Source organism: Cyprinus carpio, chromosome A9, assembly GCF_018340385.1.
Source record: "Cyprinus carpio isolate SPL01 chromosome A9, ASM1834038v1, whole genome shotgun sequence".
NCBI lineage: Eukaryota > Metazoa > Chordata > Actinopteri > Cypriniformes > Cyprinidae > Cyprinus > Cyprinus carpio.
The window spans coordinates 27,626,365-27,645,282 of record NC_056580.1 but is presented as its reverse complement, the minus strand read 5'-3'; the positions used below and the strand labels follow the sequence as shown (position 1 = coordinate 27,645,282).

The following is an 18,918-nucleotide window of genomic DNA, read 5'->3' as shown; positions in this document are numbered from 1 at the left end:
AATTAATAGTATAGTTATTAGTATAGCCATGTGTTATTATTATATTAATACTGGTGTGTATAAATAAAAAGAAACAATTCTTTATTTATTTATAATTGGAAACTTTTGAATTTTTTTTTGTTTTTGGATTTGCAGATTCTTTGATACTGTGCCCACTTTTCAGCTTAATAACTATATTATTTGGCATAAGCTTGTTCATTCTGATTACTCATAAATTTCTGTGGTTCCTGCTTTAGTATGTTTGTTTGGACTCTCTGTCCCTGTCGCCCACACTCTCAGTCTATGAGCAGTCATGATGCAGTTCAAGTGTATTTCTCCCACACAAACAAACAAACAAACACACACAACTCAGGACAATCAGAGACGAGACTCACCGGATTGCTGCGTGGATGTAGTAGGCGGTGGGGTGACCCAGGGAATGGATTCTGGAACCTGATCTCTATAACCTGAATAATAAAATACAGATTACCAGCGTCCCTTAAGAGAGTTCTGATGCATCCATCTCTGAGACCTCGATCTGTCTGTAAGCAATAAAGTCTGATCTGAACTACATATGTTACCTGGTATGTGGACACAGGTGAGATGTAAGGAGAAATGGGGGTCTGTGTGATCATTCTGTTTGTAATACTGTAGGCAGTCGGATAGAATCTGTACAAAGATAAAAATGGCATAATGTATGAGAGGTTGTGCAGTATTATGAATATTACTATTCACATGAAATAAACATCTTAAATTTTGAAAAACTAGTGGCCTTGACAACTAACTGGAATTTTTATTTGATATATATATATATATATATCTTATATAAATATATATATATATATGGGTTAGGTTAAGGTTAGGGTTATATATATAGATTATATATATATATATATAGAAATAAATCCTTTGCTGGAAAAATACCCTAAATTAAAAAACAGTGAGTTTGAAAAATGAAAAGAAAAAGCTAAACTTGGAAAATAAAAAAATAAAATAAAATAAATATAAAATAAAATACAAATAAATAAAATAAAATAGAAATAAAATAAAATAAAATAAAATAAAATAAAATAAAATAAAACAGAGTTTCTAGGAGTTGGAAATATTTAATTTAATGACTGTATGTTCCCAAAATAAAACTACTAAAACTAATTAAATTACTAAAATTACTAAAATTAATCTACATTTTAAATTTAAATAAACTACTAAAATTTTAATTAAAATAAAGCTGAATTAAAATAATCAAACAAAAACCAAAAAAAAAAAATTGAAACGCAGAAGTACTAAAATTACTAAACCAGAAATAAAATGCATTAAAGTGAAATAGAAATCACACATAATAATAATAATAATAAAATCATATAACTAAAATGAAAATGAAAATATAAAAATAAAAGCGAATTCAAAATACTAATCATTACTATAATAGTATATAAATAATACTACAATAACTCTGGCTTTTTCTCGGGACTCTTGATGTCTCGTACCCATTTTGCATAGCAGCTGTGGTTGGGTCGTATGTGAGTGTCATGCCAGCCTATGAGACAGAAAGAGAGAGAAATAAAACATCATTCTTACACCATTCAGCTCATGGCTGCTTCTGAAGTGATGAAAATGAAGTCAAAAGTGTTGTGCCACTTATAGCTTGTGAATCATGTGAACTTGAGAAGAAAAGACACTGAGCAAAAATGTAAGTGAAGAGAAAAGCTCCTGCAGCATTTCAACACAGATACAGACTTGCTTTGATATTTTACTAGCAAAAGCTATGTCATTAAGTGTGGCGTGAGTGTCTTTTTGGGGCTACCGTACTTGTTAAATAACATAAAGCTGAAAACAAATGACACTACTGCTCTCCCCTCGAGTTTGTAGCCAAATATTTCATGTTGTCACAGCCATATCAACATGTGGAAAAGCTTTTAAGATGTTTAAAAGCTTTGTGGACCAAATCCGACGCGTTTGTCCAGTCGAGTGCTGCGGATAAAACCCGTGAAACTGCATAAGGTTTAATGAAATTATCTGGCATGACAGAAAACACAGCGTGTTGTAATTACATGCCGTCCACGAATATGGCTTGCGCATGATAAGGAGAAAAAATGAAAATGTTCCAAGCAATTTTCATTAGAAAAACCACAGTATTGACTCAATTAAGTGATGTGATGTGATACATTTTTCTACTGATTTTCTTTTTATGAATGGTCATGTCATGTGAACACTGAACACAGGAACGTGACTCGCTCTGCTCCAAAACCTAGTGAGCTGACTATACAGGCAGTATTTTAAGGGAAAACTTGTGTGAAGACTGTTAATGCTTTGTTTTTATATATTGCAATCCCAGAATGCATTGTGACAAAATCACATGGAGGTTGATTATAAATACGAATAATTAAATCCCAAAGAGTAGTGATCAATATACATACATACCCACACTCATTTTAATTTAATCAAATTATTTTATTATTTTATTTTATTTTATTCACTGCTCAATGGGACTAGTTAATGACAAAATCACTTCAAGATAGCAGACAAAGCAAAATAAATGTTATTATAAATATGAATAATTAAATCCTGAAATAGATCAAATTAAATTAAAAATTAAATAGAAAAATAAATAAATAAAGTTTATTATAGTAATACTGGTGTGTAAAGATTTCAGACACAGAATGCATTGCAACAAAATCACTTAAAGATGGCAGACAAATAAAAAGACGTTAATCAAAAATATAATAAATTCTGAATAGTACTGATCAGAATAAAATAAAATTATAAAATAATAAAAATAAGTTATTATACTAAAACTGGTGTGCAAAAAATGAAAGAAAGAAACATTTCTTTGCAAACAATGCATTGCAACAAAATCACTTAAAGATGGCAGACAAAGCAAAAGAAATGCTGATTATAAATACGATTAATTAAATCCTGAAGAGTACTGATCAAAATAAAATAAAATAAAATAAAATAAAATAAAAAATAAATAGAAAATAAGAATATAATAATGAAAAACAATAATAAAATAAAATAAAAAGAAATTGTTTTTTAATACTGGTCAAATCACTTCAAGATGTCAGACAAAGCTAATTAAATGTTTATTATAAATATGATTAAATCCTGAAGTACTGATCAAAATAAAATTAAATAAAAAATAGCTTATTATATTAATACTGGTCAAATCACTCAAATTCAAAGTAAAGAAATGTTGATTAAAAATACAATTAATTAAATCCCAAAGAGTATTGAACAAAAAAACTGATTTACAAAATATCGGCGTGCTATAGTTTTTAATACTAATTAGAGTATCACACCACTAATAAAATCTTCTGAAGTCACTTGTCATGAATCAGTCACTTATGAGGGTACATTTCAGTTCACTAGGTTTTGGAACACCGCGAGTGTCATGATGGGAAATGACACACACACACACACACACACACACACACACACACAAACACACACACACAAACACACACACACACACACACTTCTCAGTATCACTTCTGTGGTTATATATGACTGTACTGGTGTAGCTTGTATAAACACACACACCCACACATCCCTGCTGTCCATGTGTTCAACAAGCTGAGGCAGCTGAGGCAGGTGATATATGTCCACAAAAAGTGATACGGACACACAACATGATGGTGAGAGCAAAACAGCAGTACTCACAAGTCTGGTCTCCCCATCTCTGGCCCAGGCTCGTCCATTCTGCGCATATTTATTTTGACTCAGACGCTTCTTCTGGCCTCCGTCCGCAAACTTGCACAGCAAGGGTTCTGACGGGGCTGCAGACACACACATGAACCCTCAGCGTGATGTTGACTGCTCACTCAACGCTTTAACCAAAACCATCATAGTGTGTGACAGCAGAAAAGGCTCGAGTACAACTGCTCAATGCTATTCAGTGCATTAAACATGGAGTGACATTTTAGCAACCTCTGAAACGACTTTCCTTTTGGATGACATCACAAATGCCTCTTATTTTTAGCCCCTCCCCCTCCGACTCCATTCTGGTATTATATATAAAACCCACTTTCCACAATCCGAATCAATTCCTGAGAGAGAGGCACAAATATATAACTGCACCATGTCAGGTGAATATGGCAATGTTTGATTTCATTTGTTTCTGCCTATTTCAAGATTTAAGAGTCATTATCTAGCACTAACTTAAAATGATAATGACAGATAAAGATTTAACCCTTTAGAAGTTCAATCTTTTGGAGATTATAGTGTAACATTACTCTGCTCTAAAAAGGAAAGCACTTTAGTTAGTTATTCCGCCACATAAAAAAAAAAAAAAATCATGCTTTGGTAAACCGTAATTATGAGATTTAAAAGTCATAATTATGAGATAAGGTGTAATTATGATGAAATGTCTAAATCTTTTGTCATAATTTAGATTTTTTTTGCCATAATTATGTTTTTTTGGCAATTTTGACTTTTTATCTCAGACTAAGAATGTCTTAATTCTCATAATTACGACTGTCATCATACATCGACTTTTTGACAATTATGACTTGTTTTATCTTATAGCTATGACTGAGAATGTCGTAATTTTGATATTTTATCTCAATTTCAACTTTTTATAAATTATGAAAAATATGAATTTTTCTTGTGTGGTGGAAATGTCAAAATAATTTTAAGTTGTTTTTATTTGTTTTTATGTTTTTTTTAAACAAATATAAACTTACAAACATTTGCAATTTATTAGCTTTCAGCTAAAACATTTACTGTCATAATTTGGACTTTTTATGTCCAAAATATGTTATAATTCAACTTTATATTTAGTAGGTTTTTTTCATATGTGTTGGAAACTTCAAAATAATTTATTATTTTATTTTATTAGTAATTTTTATTATTAATTTATGTCTTTTTTAAAAAAACAAATCAAGATATTGGTTATGACCGTCTTATTTTTTTATGACTGTCATATTTTTGACTTTTTATTTAATAATTATGACTTTTTATTTAATAACTATATTTATGTTATGATTAAATTATGACATTTTTTCTTATATGGTAGAAATGGGTTTTCATAATTTAAAGTAATTTTTACTCACATTTTTATACATTTTATGTTTCTTTTACAAGATAGATTTGCAATATCTACTAATTACTGGCTTTCAGCAATAATATTTAAATAATTAAAGCATCAGCCACAATTTCAGAATCGGTGCATCCTTAACTCCAGTTGCATAAAAACCCTGTGTTCTTCCACACTGAATATCAATGCTGCATGAAGAAACACGTCTATTTATGGAGGTAAAATGGGATGCAAACATCAGTTTCTAATGCTGCACACTGCAATGTTGCTTTGCTGCAAGTTATATTTTTTATTATGTTATATATTTTCAACTTTAATCTCTGTTTCTTTGTTGCACATGCAAATAACTGTCGTGTGACTATGTACCGCAGCATAAACGACGGTACAGCAAAATCTCCACCAGTTATACTGTATGCCGTCATCTCAAGGCCCTCTGAGGCTTCCTGGCTCCATCCGCAATGACTTTCCCACAATGCTTGGAGAACAGGCATCTAATTTGGAAGCTGTCTTCATGTAATCCCCTTCCTTTCTTTCTGACATGGTCAGTGGAGACTGTTTCAGTCTAATAAACCTATTAAAATGCTTAGAGAGGCCACGCCGGGCCAGTAAGAGAAAATTAGCACACATTGCTTTCACTTGAGCCCCAAACGAGCCTCCACTAATCAATAAGCTGCATCATGCCCATGTAGCTCCTCCCAGCTCTGTAATTTCAGCATTTCGTGCAGCGAGTCTAATTCTACATTCGTGCGAAAGCAGTTTGGTATGACTGAATGGTTGCGCCACATGCCCGAAAGCCTGTTTCCATTTAGACCCCATCCGAGGAGAATCATTACCAGAGAATGAATGAATGCGCTCGAACACAGCAGCATAGTGTCTTTATGCACAAACAAAACACACATTATAGTAGTGGTTCACCCAAACATGACAATTCAACCATTTACTCCTATTACATGCAGAAAAATATCCTTCAGATCTCCTTTTGTGGAGGAAAGAAAAGTCATGCAGGTTTGGAAACAATATGTGAACGCTGACATATTTTAATCTTTTCATGAGCAATTGCATTAAAGTAAACACGAAGCACACAGATGCACACTTACCCATAACTCCAGCTGGTGTTTTGAGATATTTCCCGTTGAAGTGAGAGATGACAGCTTCACATTTCTCTGTCGACTCCATCCTAGAGAAACACAATAAAGGTTTGCACATTTCACTCTCGGTTTGAATATAAAACATCATTCCCATCACCTGCACAAGCTGTCAATGTTGAGAAACATTAAAGTCATATGAAGAATAGCTAGGGGATTTTGCATTACTAAACTAAAGCACAATGCACTCATCTTAATGCATTACCTTAAGGCTGGTCATATAGTTTCATGATCCTTATTGTTATTTTCCTGACATTAAAACTTCTAAAAAGTTAGAGTTGCCAAGTTTGATTCATTTAAGTGAATCGGTTCAAAACTCTGATTCAATGATTAATGTATTTTTACGTATTAAAAAGTTTCGCAAAAATATTTGTAGTTAAATATTGCCGTTCATTTCTATATTTTGTTATATCCGTGCATAAATCTTGCTTCAGTTCATTTAGAGTGGAAAACACGCTCGGATTATTTTAACAGCAAACAAATACATTGCAATCAGTTTAAGAATAAATACAGAAATTTGTATTGCATATCTTTAGAAGGGTCATGCAAACTGAGATTTTCATAAATGTTTAGATATGCCTGGCTTTGAAACCTATATCAACAGAAGATTTGCCAATATATTTTGTTTATCATTTTAAAAAATGTCGTTATGGAAATGTACTTCTTGAAACACCTTCATCTGATGAAATAAACCAGTTCAGTTTCCTTTAAGGGGTTTTTCACTCAAATGAGCAGGAATAACCCTTAGGTTAGTACAATCAAGTCATCAAAAGAAGGTAGAAATGGACATTTTTGTAAATGTTTAGATATGCAGAGCTATGAAAATCATAAAGATGACAGGTTTTGCCAATGCATTCTGTGTTTGTCAGTGTTTTTTTCATTATTTATACTCACATCATTGATATTTGAAAGCATACTTCTCGAAACTCATTCAACTGATTAGATAAACCAGGTCAGGGGTTTCTCACTCAAGTGCGTGAGAATAAACCTTAGTACAAACACTACTTTGTAAATTCATGACAAGTAAAAACTTGTACTAAGAGAAGTTCGGAGAGTTCAGTTTCCTGGTTTGCCATGCTGATGTTTCAGATTCACAGCTATGTTTTCAAAGAACTGACTGGCACTAAGAATCATGGGAAGGTCTGAAGTGTTTGTGTTGTGGCGGGCACAACGCCAGGGGCTTTCCAGGACGCCTGATTCCCTGACGGACGCTGCAGACTTGAACTATGGTTGGTACATTCAAGGGGAATTCACAAAGAATGGTAGCATGACAACAAGAGTTGACCCGGTGATTCGGGGCCAAATAAAAGACCCTCACCTTGCAAATCCGACCCCTCGGCTGGCCCCGTTGGTGTCCCGCAGTATGCGTGTGGAGACGACCTGTCCGAAGGGCTTCAGCATGGCCTCTAACTCCTGTTCATCCATGGTCAGCGGCAGATTAGATATGTACAGGTTGGTGGGGTCCTGCTCTTGTTGCTGTCGGGAGAGAAAACGAAACGAAAACGGTGAAACTTTTGCCATTTTATTTGGTTTCCTGATGAAAAAGTCACTGCATCAAAATGAGCTTAACTCGTATTGAACCTGGAACATTTGTGTAAAGAAGAACAATTACTGTTATTTTTAGCACATGTAGGTTACACACCTATTCAGATCTTATTGTTCAGTTCATTCACACACACACACACACAGCCGGAGCTCCGTCACAGTTTATACACACTTTATCATTTAACAGAAGAACACCTGGAGATGTGACAACAGAAATCACTGGCCATCCACATCTGCCAGTCAATAATCGGCTGCTTTCAAAACCTAGTGTGCTGCATGCATGGATGCCTTCTCACATGTCCCAACAAACTCCAAGAGACAACTAGTCTGTCTGAAAATACATAAAATAATCACGACCAATCAGAATTTGATGTTTAAAATTCAGTTTTGCGGAACTAGATTTTAGACCAATTGGATTTGACTGTGGGCGGAGCTACCCAGTGCAACATAGGACAAATAGATTCCAAGCAGCCCAAAAATTCCCTGTGCTAATTTATAATAGAGTACAATAGGCATTTTAGACAATTAAGGCATTTTTTAATTAGACTGAACTACATTTTTATGCATATATGTATAATACAGAGTATTTAATATATATAATAGTCTAACATATATATATATATATATATATAATAAAAAAAAATTAAAAATTATTAGGCTTAAATCTGCAAAATACAGAATATATATATATTATATAATATATGCAATATATATAGATATATATATATATATATATATATATATATATATATATATATATATATACACATACATGTATATGTATGTATACTTAAAATATTAAATATTATATAATTACAATATTTTATCTTTAGGAAACTTTTTCACTAGGTTTGACTAATGCATTATGGGATAGCTGCAATGATGTCTACCTTTTGAAACAGGCTTTGTGTCAATGCGTTAGAATGCTGTGTAGGCAGCTCACCTGGTTATAGTAGAACTTTGAATGAAGACCATCTCTAAATACATGGTACAGTTGAATTAAATTCATAAAAGAGGCTAAAGTGAAAACATGTCTCCCTCTCCTGACTCTCCAGCTAATAAAGGGTGAGCATTAATATTGATGAGAGGCTCATTTGCATGTGGCTCTCGGTCACCCCCAATCCATGCGTAGAAACCTCGACTGATTTCCTGCCGTGGTTTCCCTTCCATCAGCAGAAACGGAAAGCGAAACAGGCAGAGAGCGAGGGAGAGACTCTCCCCGGGGACTAAAGGGCTGCTACATTAATATTCATTAACATCCTACTGTGTTCAATCTCCACCCCTAAGAGATGGAGCAAAAATGAGCAGAACAAACAAAGAGAAGACAAGAGAGAGGCGGGATTGGATTACTAAAGTAATAATAGGCACTGGGGATCCTAAAGGGTCATCATAGAAGGCTGTTTTAAAAAAAAATATTAGCTATTGGCAATGTTATGACAATGTCCATAACTAAACACTGAAGGACGAATGCTGAAGCTAATAGCGAGTGTTTTATGGGCCATTTTTGAATGGCAAATAAATTCACGATGTGCTTGGCTTGCTCCAGAGGGAGAACTAAGACGCTGGCGAGGCTTTAAACAGACTTACACCAAACGAGACCTAATATCAGAGCCACGTACCAGTGCTACCCCGGCTCATCAGGCTCGGGTTACAGCAGCCATACGCAAAATCTTATTTAAAAGATCCTGGAAGCAAAATAGCATGAATTAATATGTACTACCGGACTAAAATATGCAGAATTTTATTTTAAAAATGCATTGAATGCAGGGATGCATTACATTGATCAAAAGTGACATTAAAGTCGTTTACTTTGTTACAAAACAAATTATATTTCAAATAATCAAAAATATTCCATGGCTCCAGAAAAATACAACTGTTTTCAACATATAATACAGATAATAATCAGAAATGTTTCTTGAGCAGCAAATCAGTATATTAGAATGATTTCTGAAGATCATGTGACACTGAAGACTGCAGTAATGATGCTGAAAATACAGCTTTGATCACAGAAATAAATTACAATAATTGTAAAAACTCTAATAATATTTCACAATATTACTGCATTTACTGTATTTTTGATCAAATAAATGCAGCAGTGGTGAGTAGAAGAGATTTCTCGCACCAACCAAATATATATAATACATAAAATATAAACATATATTTAATCATGAATTATGTTTATATTCAAATACAAAATATACGTGCATTTTGTACACAAATATAAACTGTCTATAAATCTCTTCATTAATCTTAATAAATCTTCCATGATTTTGGACTATATAGAGGAATGAACACAAGAAGTTTTTTTTTCCCAGATTGTAAAAATATTGATGTGTCTGTTGCTCCTCCTTCCCTGTTTGGTTTGTTTGAATGGATGTTGTTTTGTTACAAATAAAACGCAAATAAAAAAAGTTGGTCACAAAAAAAAAAAAAAATTCTTAATAAATCTCATTAAAATAAACTGGATTAGCTGAAGTGTTTTTAGTAACATTGATATACTATTATAGATATTATTAATATTTTTAATTAATTTGTTTTTATTTTAGTAATTTTATTGTGTTTTCTTAATTTTTAAATATGTCTATATAGTTTATTATTTTTTATTAGTTTTTAGTTTATTAGTTTAGTTATTTTAGCACTTCGAATTAAACTAAACGAAAATGAGAAATGCTGCCAAGGCAACTAAGCTTAAAAAAAAAAAACGTTTTTAAATATTTCATTTCAGTTCATTTATTTTTTAAGTAACAAAAATGTTCTATTTGTTTCAAGTGCGCATAATTTCCAAAATTCCATTTGTGTTATTTCATGACATTTTTAAGACTATTATTTCAAAATGTGCTCTAAAAAGAATAATAATAATAAAAAAACTTGCTACACCTGGGCTAAGTTAAGCGGGACTGGTGCATCTGGCCTCAGATTACTGGACAGAGCGAGGCTGCGCAGACATGGAAATCAGCTCAGTGCTGGAACGCTTCAGACACGCAATGCTGAAATACATCTCTCAGGTCAGGCATTCAGAGCTTTACTCTGATATCAGTGTACAGATGCTGAGGAAAGAGGCACTTTTCCCGTCACATCAATCTCACACATGCACATCCCTATCAGCTGATCACATTAGTAACCCAAACACAATACAAATCAGTCAATCTTCAAAAAAAGACAAGTCTAAAATATCACAATAAACTAGTATGAACTAGAATAGCAGTGCATCAAACACTGTGTGTGGGCTTGCATGTGTGTCACCTGCTAACAATTTACTCAACACCAACCATGTGACTTTGACAGAAAAAAGAACACCATATGGGTGTGTGGAGTAAGTGTGTGTCAGACACAGATGGTACGAGAGAAAGTAAGAGAAAAAAACGAAGTGTATATGTGTGAAGGAGAATGCATGGGCATATGTGAGAGAGTAAGAAGACTGTGTTCAGAATAGCATCCCAATCTTACTATTCCTGCAGTACATACAGAATCAGCCCCCTTTAAAATAATCGCATTTTGTTGCTTTGCAGCCCGAAATGAAGACACAGTTTTTGTTCTATCCAGCTGTATTTACTGAAAAATGGATCATCCCCCATCCTAAAAATGACTTGTAAACTCAATCAGGTGTAACTAATTCACCTTTTTAATGGCACACAAAGCTTGTGATCAGCTGTGCTCACTTTGATCAGCTCAGCATGAAAAGAGCTTTCCTGGAGCATTTCAGTCCTTGGTAGTGCAACTGAAGCAAACAATCAAAAGATCTCCGGGATAAAGTTGTGGACAGGCACAAGTCAGGAGATGGATACAAAAAAAATGTGCCACTGCAGAGGATCCAGTGGTGAGCAAGTGATTTCTCCAAATCTGTTCTGATGAAGAAACAAACTCATCTACATCTCAGCAAGTTTTCATTTTTGGGTGAGCTATTCCTTTAATGTCTCTTTCCTGGCTCAACATTTGAGAAAAACGGCAACAAAATCAGATTTAAATTGCAGTTTTTGATATGATAACTGTAAGACATTGCTGAATTAAGCATGCACCGTAATGAAATCATGTGACAGCGATGCAGTATAAGGTTTATTGTTGCATAATGTGTTCTGTGCATCACATTTATATATTTGTAAAACACTGGAAGTATAAAGGACATGCTTAAATAAAAATGGTAAGCCAGTTTTCCATTGCAAACAAAGCCAGAATGCAGGGTTCAGACACAGTGCCATGTCACCAGGTTACTCCGGGGGCTTCCTGTCTGAGATATTAATGTCCAACCATCTGTTCCTATATCATAAACAAGGTGAAAGGAAGATACATCCAAGGACAACAAGCCAAGAAGTATGCAGCAGAACGAGAGCATGACAAATGCATGACTCTCGGCCGAGCAACTCCATTTCTAATGCACTGCGCACGGAGAAAGACAAGACTTCCATTTTCTAGGTGAACTATTTCTTTGAGACAGAGCCTTATTAAAAAACATAACTCTGCTCTTGAACGGATATTTCCAGACATAAAAATTAGATGTCTTGGCAACTAGCTGAAAAAAAAAATATATTTGTTCATTTCAAGTAACAAATGGTTTTTTATGGTTTTATTTTTAACTATAACAGTAACCCTAAACCTCAGTATCTAAAGTCAGTATGAGTTGTCTTTGCATTTCTTCGACAAAAAAACTCCAGGCTCATCTAACAAAACATTAAATTTAAATGGAAATAAGATTGGGGCAAGACCTTAAAATGCTGCACATGCAGGCAGCTCACTAGCTTTGAGAGTCCCTGATTCATGTGAACTACAGTAGTGAGTGCAATGAGACACACCCTGACTGAGGCTTTTATAGGCTCCAGACAAGCCGTCACCATGACAACCTCCAATTATTTACTTCCTTTTCTTCAGCGTAGTAATGTAAACTTCACAACTGCAATGCAACACAAATGCAAAGCTCTACCTTATATGCATTCATTGTTCATAATGATATTATTTTCATTACAACTGAGTACATTTTCTCAAATTCTACCAAAACAAATCCAGGTGTTTTAAAATGATTCATAACAGAGATTTAAAAGTAATGATTAATAATGAGCATAATAATTAATATATTTTTCTTTTTATAGTTCCCAGTAATAAGATATTTCTTTTGTTTTGGTTATGTAAATCAGCCTAAATTAACAGCCGAACAACAAATAAATATATATAGCAACCCCCTTTTTTTAATCTTTATTTGTGTTTGCAATAATGAGAATTTGGTTGAAAATGTGTTTCATTATCAGAAAAATGTCAAAGCAAAATATCTTGATGATCACAATTTTCTTTATAGAACAGATCATTTCTAATATCATTTGTAAGGCCAGAAAAATAAATTGTAATTGTGCATTATTATATTATTTTCATTACATTTGAGTGCATTTTCTACCAAAATTAATCGGTTTAAAAAAAAAAAAATTATTCCTATTATTCGCAACAGAGATTAATGAGATTAATTTTTTTTTAAAATAATTCCCAGTAATAATATTTTGTTATAAGGCTTTTGGTTATTTAAATTCGCATAAATTAAAGGCTGATGTATACAACATATATATATATATATATATATATATATATATATATATATATTTCATGCAGTTGTGTATTTTTGTTATCCCAAAAGTTCCCAAGGATTTGTAAATCCAGAGAAATTCCAGTTTTAAATTATGACACGTCCCTGGTCATTGTTGCCTATCAATGATGCAATATCGGTAATATATTAATATATATATATATATATATATATATATATATATATATTTATTGTGCAAGTAATAGTCATATACAGGTGATTTAAATAGATGCACATGAAGTTACACTAAGAATTTCCAGAATTTTCCTGTATTATAATTAATATTATCGTTATAGGTATTGTTAATTGATGACATCTCCCATCATTCCATGCTCCGTCAATGCGTCATCGAGCATTTGTTTTGTTTTTTATTGTTTTGAAAATGCGACCTCTAGTGGCGAAACTTTTTGTGCAGTAAGAGTCGAGGGGGAAAAATTAAAGGTGGGGTACAATGCTGTTTCATGCATTCAGAGTTGTTTACACTGTTAAAGAGTTGGATTCTCATGCTACACATGGACGAAGTTTCAAAAAACAATTTGGACATATGACAGAGTATTTCTGTGCCAAAGATATTACTTTGGGTTTCGTACAAGTTTGGGAGAGTTTTATTTTCGATCGTGGCTCTTCATGATGTAAACGAAGGAGGAACTATATATATATATATATATATATATATATATATCTATATATCTATATATATATATATATATATATTATATATATATATATATATTTGTTGTATACATCAGCTTTTAATTTATGCATCATGATGCAAAATATCTTGATAATCTAGAAGACAAGTCTTCATTTACTTTATAGAAAAACATAATTTCTGTATAATTTGCTGGCTGTTAATTTTAGTGGTATGTGATCTGGACTGGCTCCTGTTTGTCTTTCAACCAGTCAGCCGGCTCGTCTGGATGCTGCACCTGTACGGGTGTGTCCTCCTCACACTCTCAGGCATCTGCCTCTGACATCACAGTCTGCTGACGTCACATGACTCGTGAAGCGTGCCAGATGCATCTCGCTGCAGGTGAAAGGAGGAACAGGTGTGTTCTTACCTTTGCCATCTGAGCCTGAACTCCGCTGGTCTTCAGAGCGCTGACGGCTTTCTGAGCAGCGGCAGGGCTGTCAAAGTCTACAAAGCCATAGCCTGAGAGAAAGACAAGCACAGCATGAGCCGTGATACAGCTTTAAAGAGACGGCACACAGTTCTGACCTGAACAAACAAGGTGTACTACAGTGACGGGGTGAATCTCATGACAAAAATACCCATCTAAGATTTCAGTCTAAAATAAAATGAAAAATAAATAAATATGATGATGATGATGATGATGATAATAATAAAATAATAATAATAATGAGAGAAATAAGGAAATAAAATAATAATTAATGTAATAGAAAAATAAAATAAAGAAACAAAGAACATTTAAGACCAATAAATATTTATAAATAATTTTTAATTAATGATATTTATTAATAATATTATTATTATTTATTTTTAAGAAATAAGAAAAGTGAAAGAAAAATGAAAATGAGGCATTTAAGACCAAATAATTTTTTATAAATGCTTAATAAATGCTTAATAAATACTACTACTACTACTAGTAATAATAATACTTGTATAGATATTTAATAACTACTACTACTATTAATAATAATAATAAATGTTATTTATTATTACTTTTTTTGCATTACATATTCTGTTTTTGCATATTTTTCCCTGTAATTCCTTTATTCTCAGTGGTAATTCTCATACATAAATTTTCCTAAAAATAAAATCCCTCTTGAAATGCGCAAATGGTTTCAAATCATCACATCACGTCTACACTATAAGTGAGCTGCACGCTGCACAGTTGACACAGGAATTGTCATTTGCACAAACGAGGCAGTGTCGCATTGTCAATAAAGTTTATAATTTGCATTTCTTTTTAAGTCTTGCCAGTGTTTAAATGGTGCGCTCATGCACACTTAAAGAGTGCACACATAAGGCCACCTCACATTCGGCTCTCAAAATCAGGCTTGTGCTGTTTGTAAGCTATTGTGCAACAATTGTCCCATTGTTAAAACAAAAATGCACTGCATTATCAAACATTTAGGTGAGAATCATATATTTTTGAAAAACAAATATCTAAAATATCGGCAGACACTGCTTCCTGTGATCAGTGATCAGGTCAAAAATCCCGATCGGAGCACCCTTAGGAATTTCACACAACAACAAATGACGTAATTTACAAAAAGACAATTTACCAGAAAATAAAGATGCAAGGCTCAAAAGATCTTAAATGACACCATCTAATGGATACACTGATGTTTTATCGACGAAAGTGTTGGAATTACAAAGTGTGTATTGGGTAAAAACACTTTAAGGGCCGCAGGAGGAAGCAAAGCTCTGCTTGTAGAAAGCATCTCAGTAAGTGTGCTGTGAGTCACACTGTATATCAGAGAGCCAGGAGTTAGAGAAGTGCTGCACTATCAGTGTTTGCTTCCTCTAATGAGAACAATTAAACAGACATGAGGAAGCGGATCCAAGATAAGTCCTTGCGTTCAGCTCCACCCTTCACACTCCTCTGCTGCAACTGCTGCTTTATTAAATCAGCTAACAGGTCAAACCACAAACGCAGGTCATCCTGAGTAATAGCTCAAATATATGTGACAAAGAAACACTCACTAAACGCAGCTATGATCCATCCGCACAACTAATAATGATAGTCTTTTGATTATATACTGTATATGGATTTGCTCAGAGTGGAACCATCATACATTTATATTTACCAATATAAAAATATACAGAAAGGAACATTTTCCTACACGTTTACTAAAATATTTTAATATATGAAAAACGGAGAGTGCTGTTGAGTGATTCATTGAATCAGTTTTAAACTGATTCACTGAAATAGACAGTTTGGAAAATTAACCCTATAAATCCTATTGTATAATGAATTTCTAAGGCCTCTAAATGATCAACATGATCAACTTTGCGGAATAAAACATTGCACACAATCTTTCTTTCATCGTCTGATTGGTTCGTGCTTCACATGTCTTTTTTCCTGTGAAATCTTTAATGATTTTTATTAAGTAAACATAAGAATAACTTACATATTGTTAGTAACATTTCAAGATGAACACTTCCTTAACTGAAGTAATTTTTTACTTGATTACCCATCATTGTTTTTTTATGTTTAAATGTATCAAATATGATCTTTAGGCTTTTGAGGAATGTTTATTTGTTCATCTCTCAATCATTATTGTATTGCATTGCATTATATGTTTTGATCATAAAACTAAGCATTGAAATATCATCTTACTAAAACATGCTATAGGGAGATATAGAGTGACGAATGATATTTACATCATTTTATGCAATTGTCTGCTGTACTGTTATAAAGATCTCACTGATTTACATTACAACATCAGAACTGAATCTTAACTTTAGTCCATATAAATATCAGCATCTGCACCAAATTGCATACTTTTGCTTAGTTTGGGTCTCTGATTAAAATGTAGGTGTTTTTTCCTCCATATTCTTACTATATCATACTATACGAGCCATAGAAAGCCTGCTGTATCAAACATGATACTCAAAAACAAAAATGCAATCACTCTTTTAATATATTTTGCTATTATTTCTACTATTATTTCAAGCATTTATTAACATTGTTAACCAGACTCAACCAACTTAACTGTAAAGCTAGACTAAACTAGAATCATTAGTCAAATAAAAAGCTTATTTTTACATTTCCAGCAAAATCATATTGTAACTATACAATAAATACAGTATTGCCCAGCTTAATGTTGAGCAGTTTAATGTGAAAGTGAAAGGCTCTGCTGGTTAAACTATGGGTTGGGTCAGTCGCTCAGTGGCATTTAGATCATTTGCATTTGTGCATCACCATGATACTCTGGGTTAATATTTTCCATCCGGCTTCTTTAAATTTGGCTGGGTTGAGAGGGGCCTGACTGAAATTACTCAGCACATAAATAATCCACAGCGCTGTGACTAAACCACAATCTCCGGGGCAGTCGTGCCCTCGAGGTGCCAAAACCAGGAACTGAGCCAGATCCTGGACTACAGCGGCCTGGAACAAGCCCAGAGGCCTCAGTCAAGACAGCGAGGCCAGGACAGGAATAACAGCGAGGGGTCTGGGAAGCAGCGACAGACTGACTGGGTATCTGTTTCCTGATACACCCACGCCAGCATAGCTGCACAATGACGCAAAGCAGGGCATGCAAACACACTCACACCAATGCATGCATAAACACTCACACAATACATAAGTGTGCTTACAGATGAAAAACTCGTATTTACACGCACTTATATAATATATTGCAACGCTTTTGATGGGAATATATGGAAGCCTGTTTCTGCCACACTGAAAAATATTGACTTTTTATCTTGCAATTCTGACTTTCATTCTCACAATTCTGACTTTGATTCTTGTAATTCTGAGTAGAGCCCGAACGATGTGGATTTTTTGGGGCCCGATACCGATATTAGGGAGTAAAAAAAAAAAGACAGATACCGATATATCGGCCGATATTCTTTATGTGTAGGCTATATTATAGTATATTATAGTCAAAAGTTTGGACACTTCCCATTCGTGTGTTTTAAGTTACTTATTATAAGTAACTTACATAACCCAAATAGAACAAAATATATATAACTTGAATTAAGAAATTAAACAAGTTAACTGTATAGGGCAAGCAAGCTACTGCCAAACCAACAGGGACAGGTTTATGCAGGAAGCACAGCTTTTCCAAATGTAAACATCTAAAATGAATAAATAATAATAATTACTAATATTCTTTTTCACAAACTTTGTGCTGTGTATTTTCTGGTAATCCAATGAACATACAGAACATTCATATTTATATCGTCTTTTTGCAGTTTAATATTCACAGACACAGTTTATATATATATATATATATATATATATATGTATGTATGTATGTATGTATGTATGTATTGACCTGTTTTTATTTATTCATCAAAAATAAAACAAATTCCATGAAATTCCGCATTATACAGTAAATTCCATTTTTATGACTGAATTCCACGATTCCATCCATGTTTTCTGCATCGTGGAAATCATAGGGCCCTACTAATGTAGCAAACAAATATGATAAGCTCATTCTGAGAGTAAAAGACGGGGACATTGTTGTTTATTTACTTAGCATTGAGTCTCTCCAAACTAGGTGACAACGTAGCGTTAAATCACCATTCAATAGACTCGAGTCACCACCGCACTGCCATGTACTGGACTGCAGAAAGATACTAACCTTTCAATCTGATACGTTACTGACTGTACTGACAAACTATGCTGACACTGTGTCTGCGCCGCAACAGGACATGACAAAGCGACCATTGAAAATCATTTGAACTTCTGTCAGTATGTCATAAATAGAACAAGGCATCAGTTTACTGCATCCAATGTAGACAACATCACTGATTGAATACAACAGAAATCCAGTCAAAAATCACTTCTATGCAATGTTAATACATGACTTTACACCATGAGCTGAACTATATATAGAAGTATGGCTGGGAAAAAAAATCAGTTTTTCAGCAGCCTTGGATCTGGAATATTTTTTCCAGTAATTATTTTTGATTTGGCAAATGAACATGATTTTTATTTATTTATTTATTATTT

At 33.4% G+C, this 18,918-nt stretch overlaps 1 protein-coding gene across 1 annotated transcript in view; it reads right to left on the bottom strand.

Annotated features, from left to right (window-relative positions):
* LOC109095804 (RNA-binding motif, single-stranded-interacting protein 1-like) overlaps positions 1-18,918 on the bottom strand; it is a 52,342-nt gene that overhangs the window by 10,359 nt on the left and 23,065 nt on the right. The window contains exons 4-9 of the mRNA XM_042764337.1: positions 14,329-14,420; positions 7,478-7,635; positions 6,112-6,191; positions 3,640-3,755; positions 1,467-1,516; positions 512-648 (exon numbers count right to left, since the gene is read on the bottom strand). Coding sequence (XP_042620271.1) covers positions 512-648; positions 1,467-1,516; positions 3,640-3,755; positions 6,112-6,191; positions 7,478-7,635; positions 14,329-14,420 — 633 coding nt within the window. The remainder of the gene's footprint in view (positions 1-511; positions 649-1,466; positions 1,517-3,639; positions 3,756-6,111; positions 6,192-7,477; positions 7,636-14,328; positions 14,421-18,918) is intronic.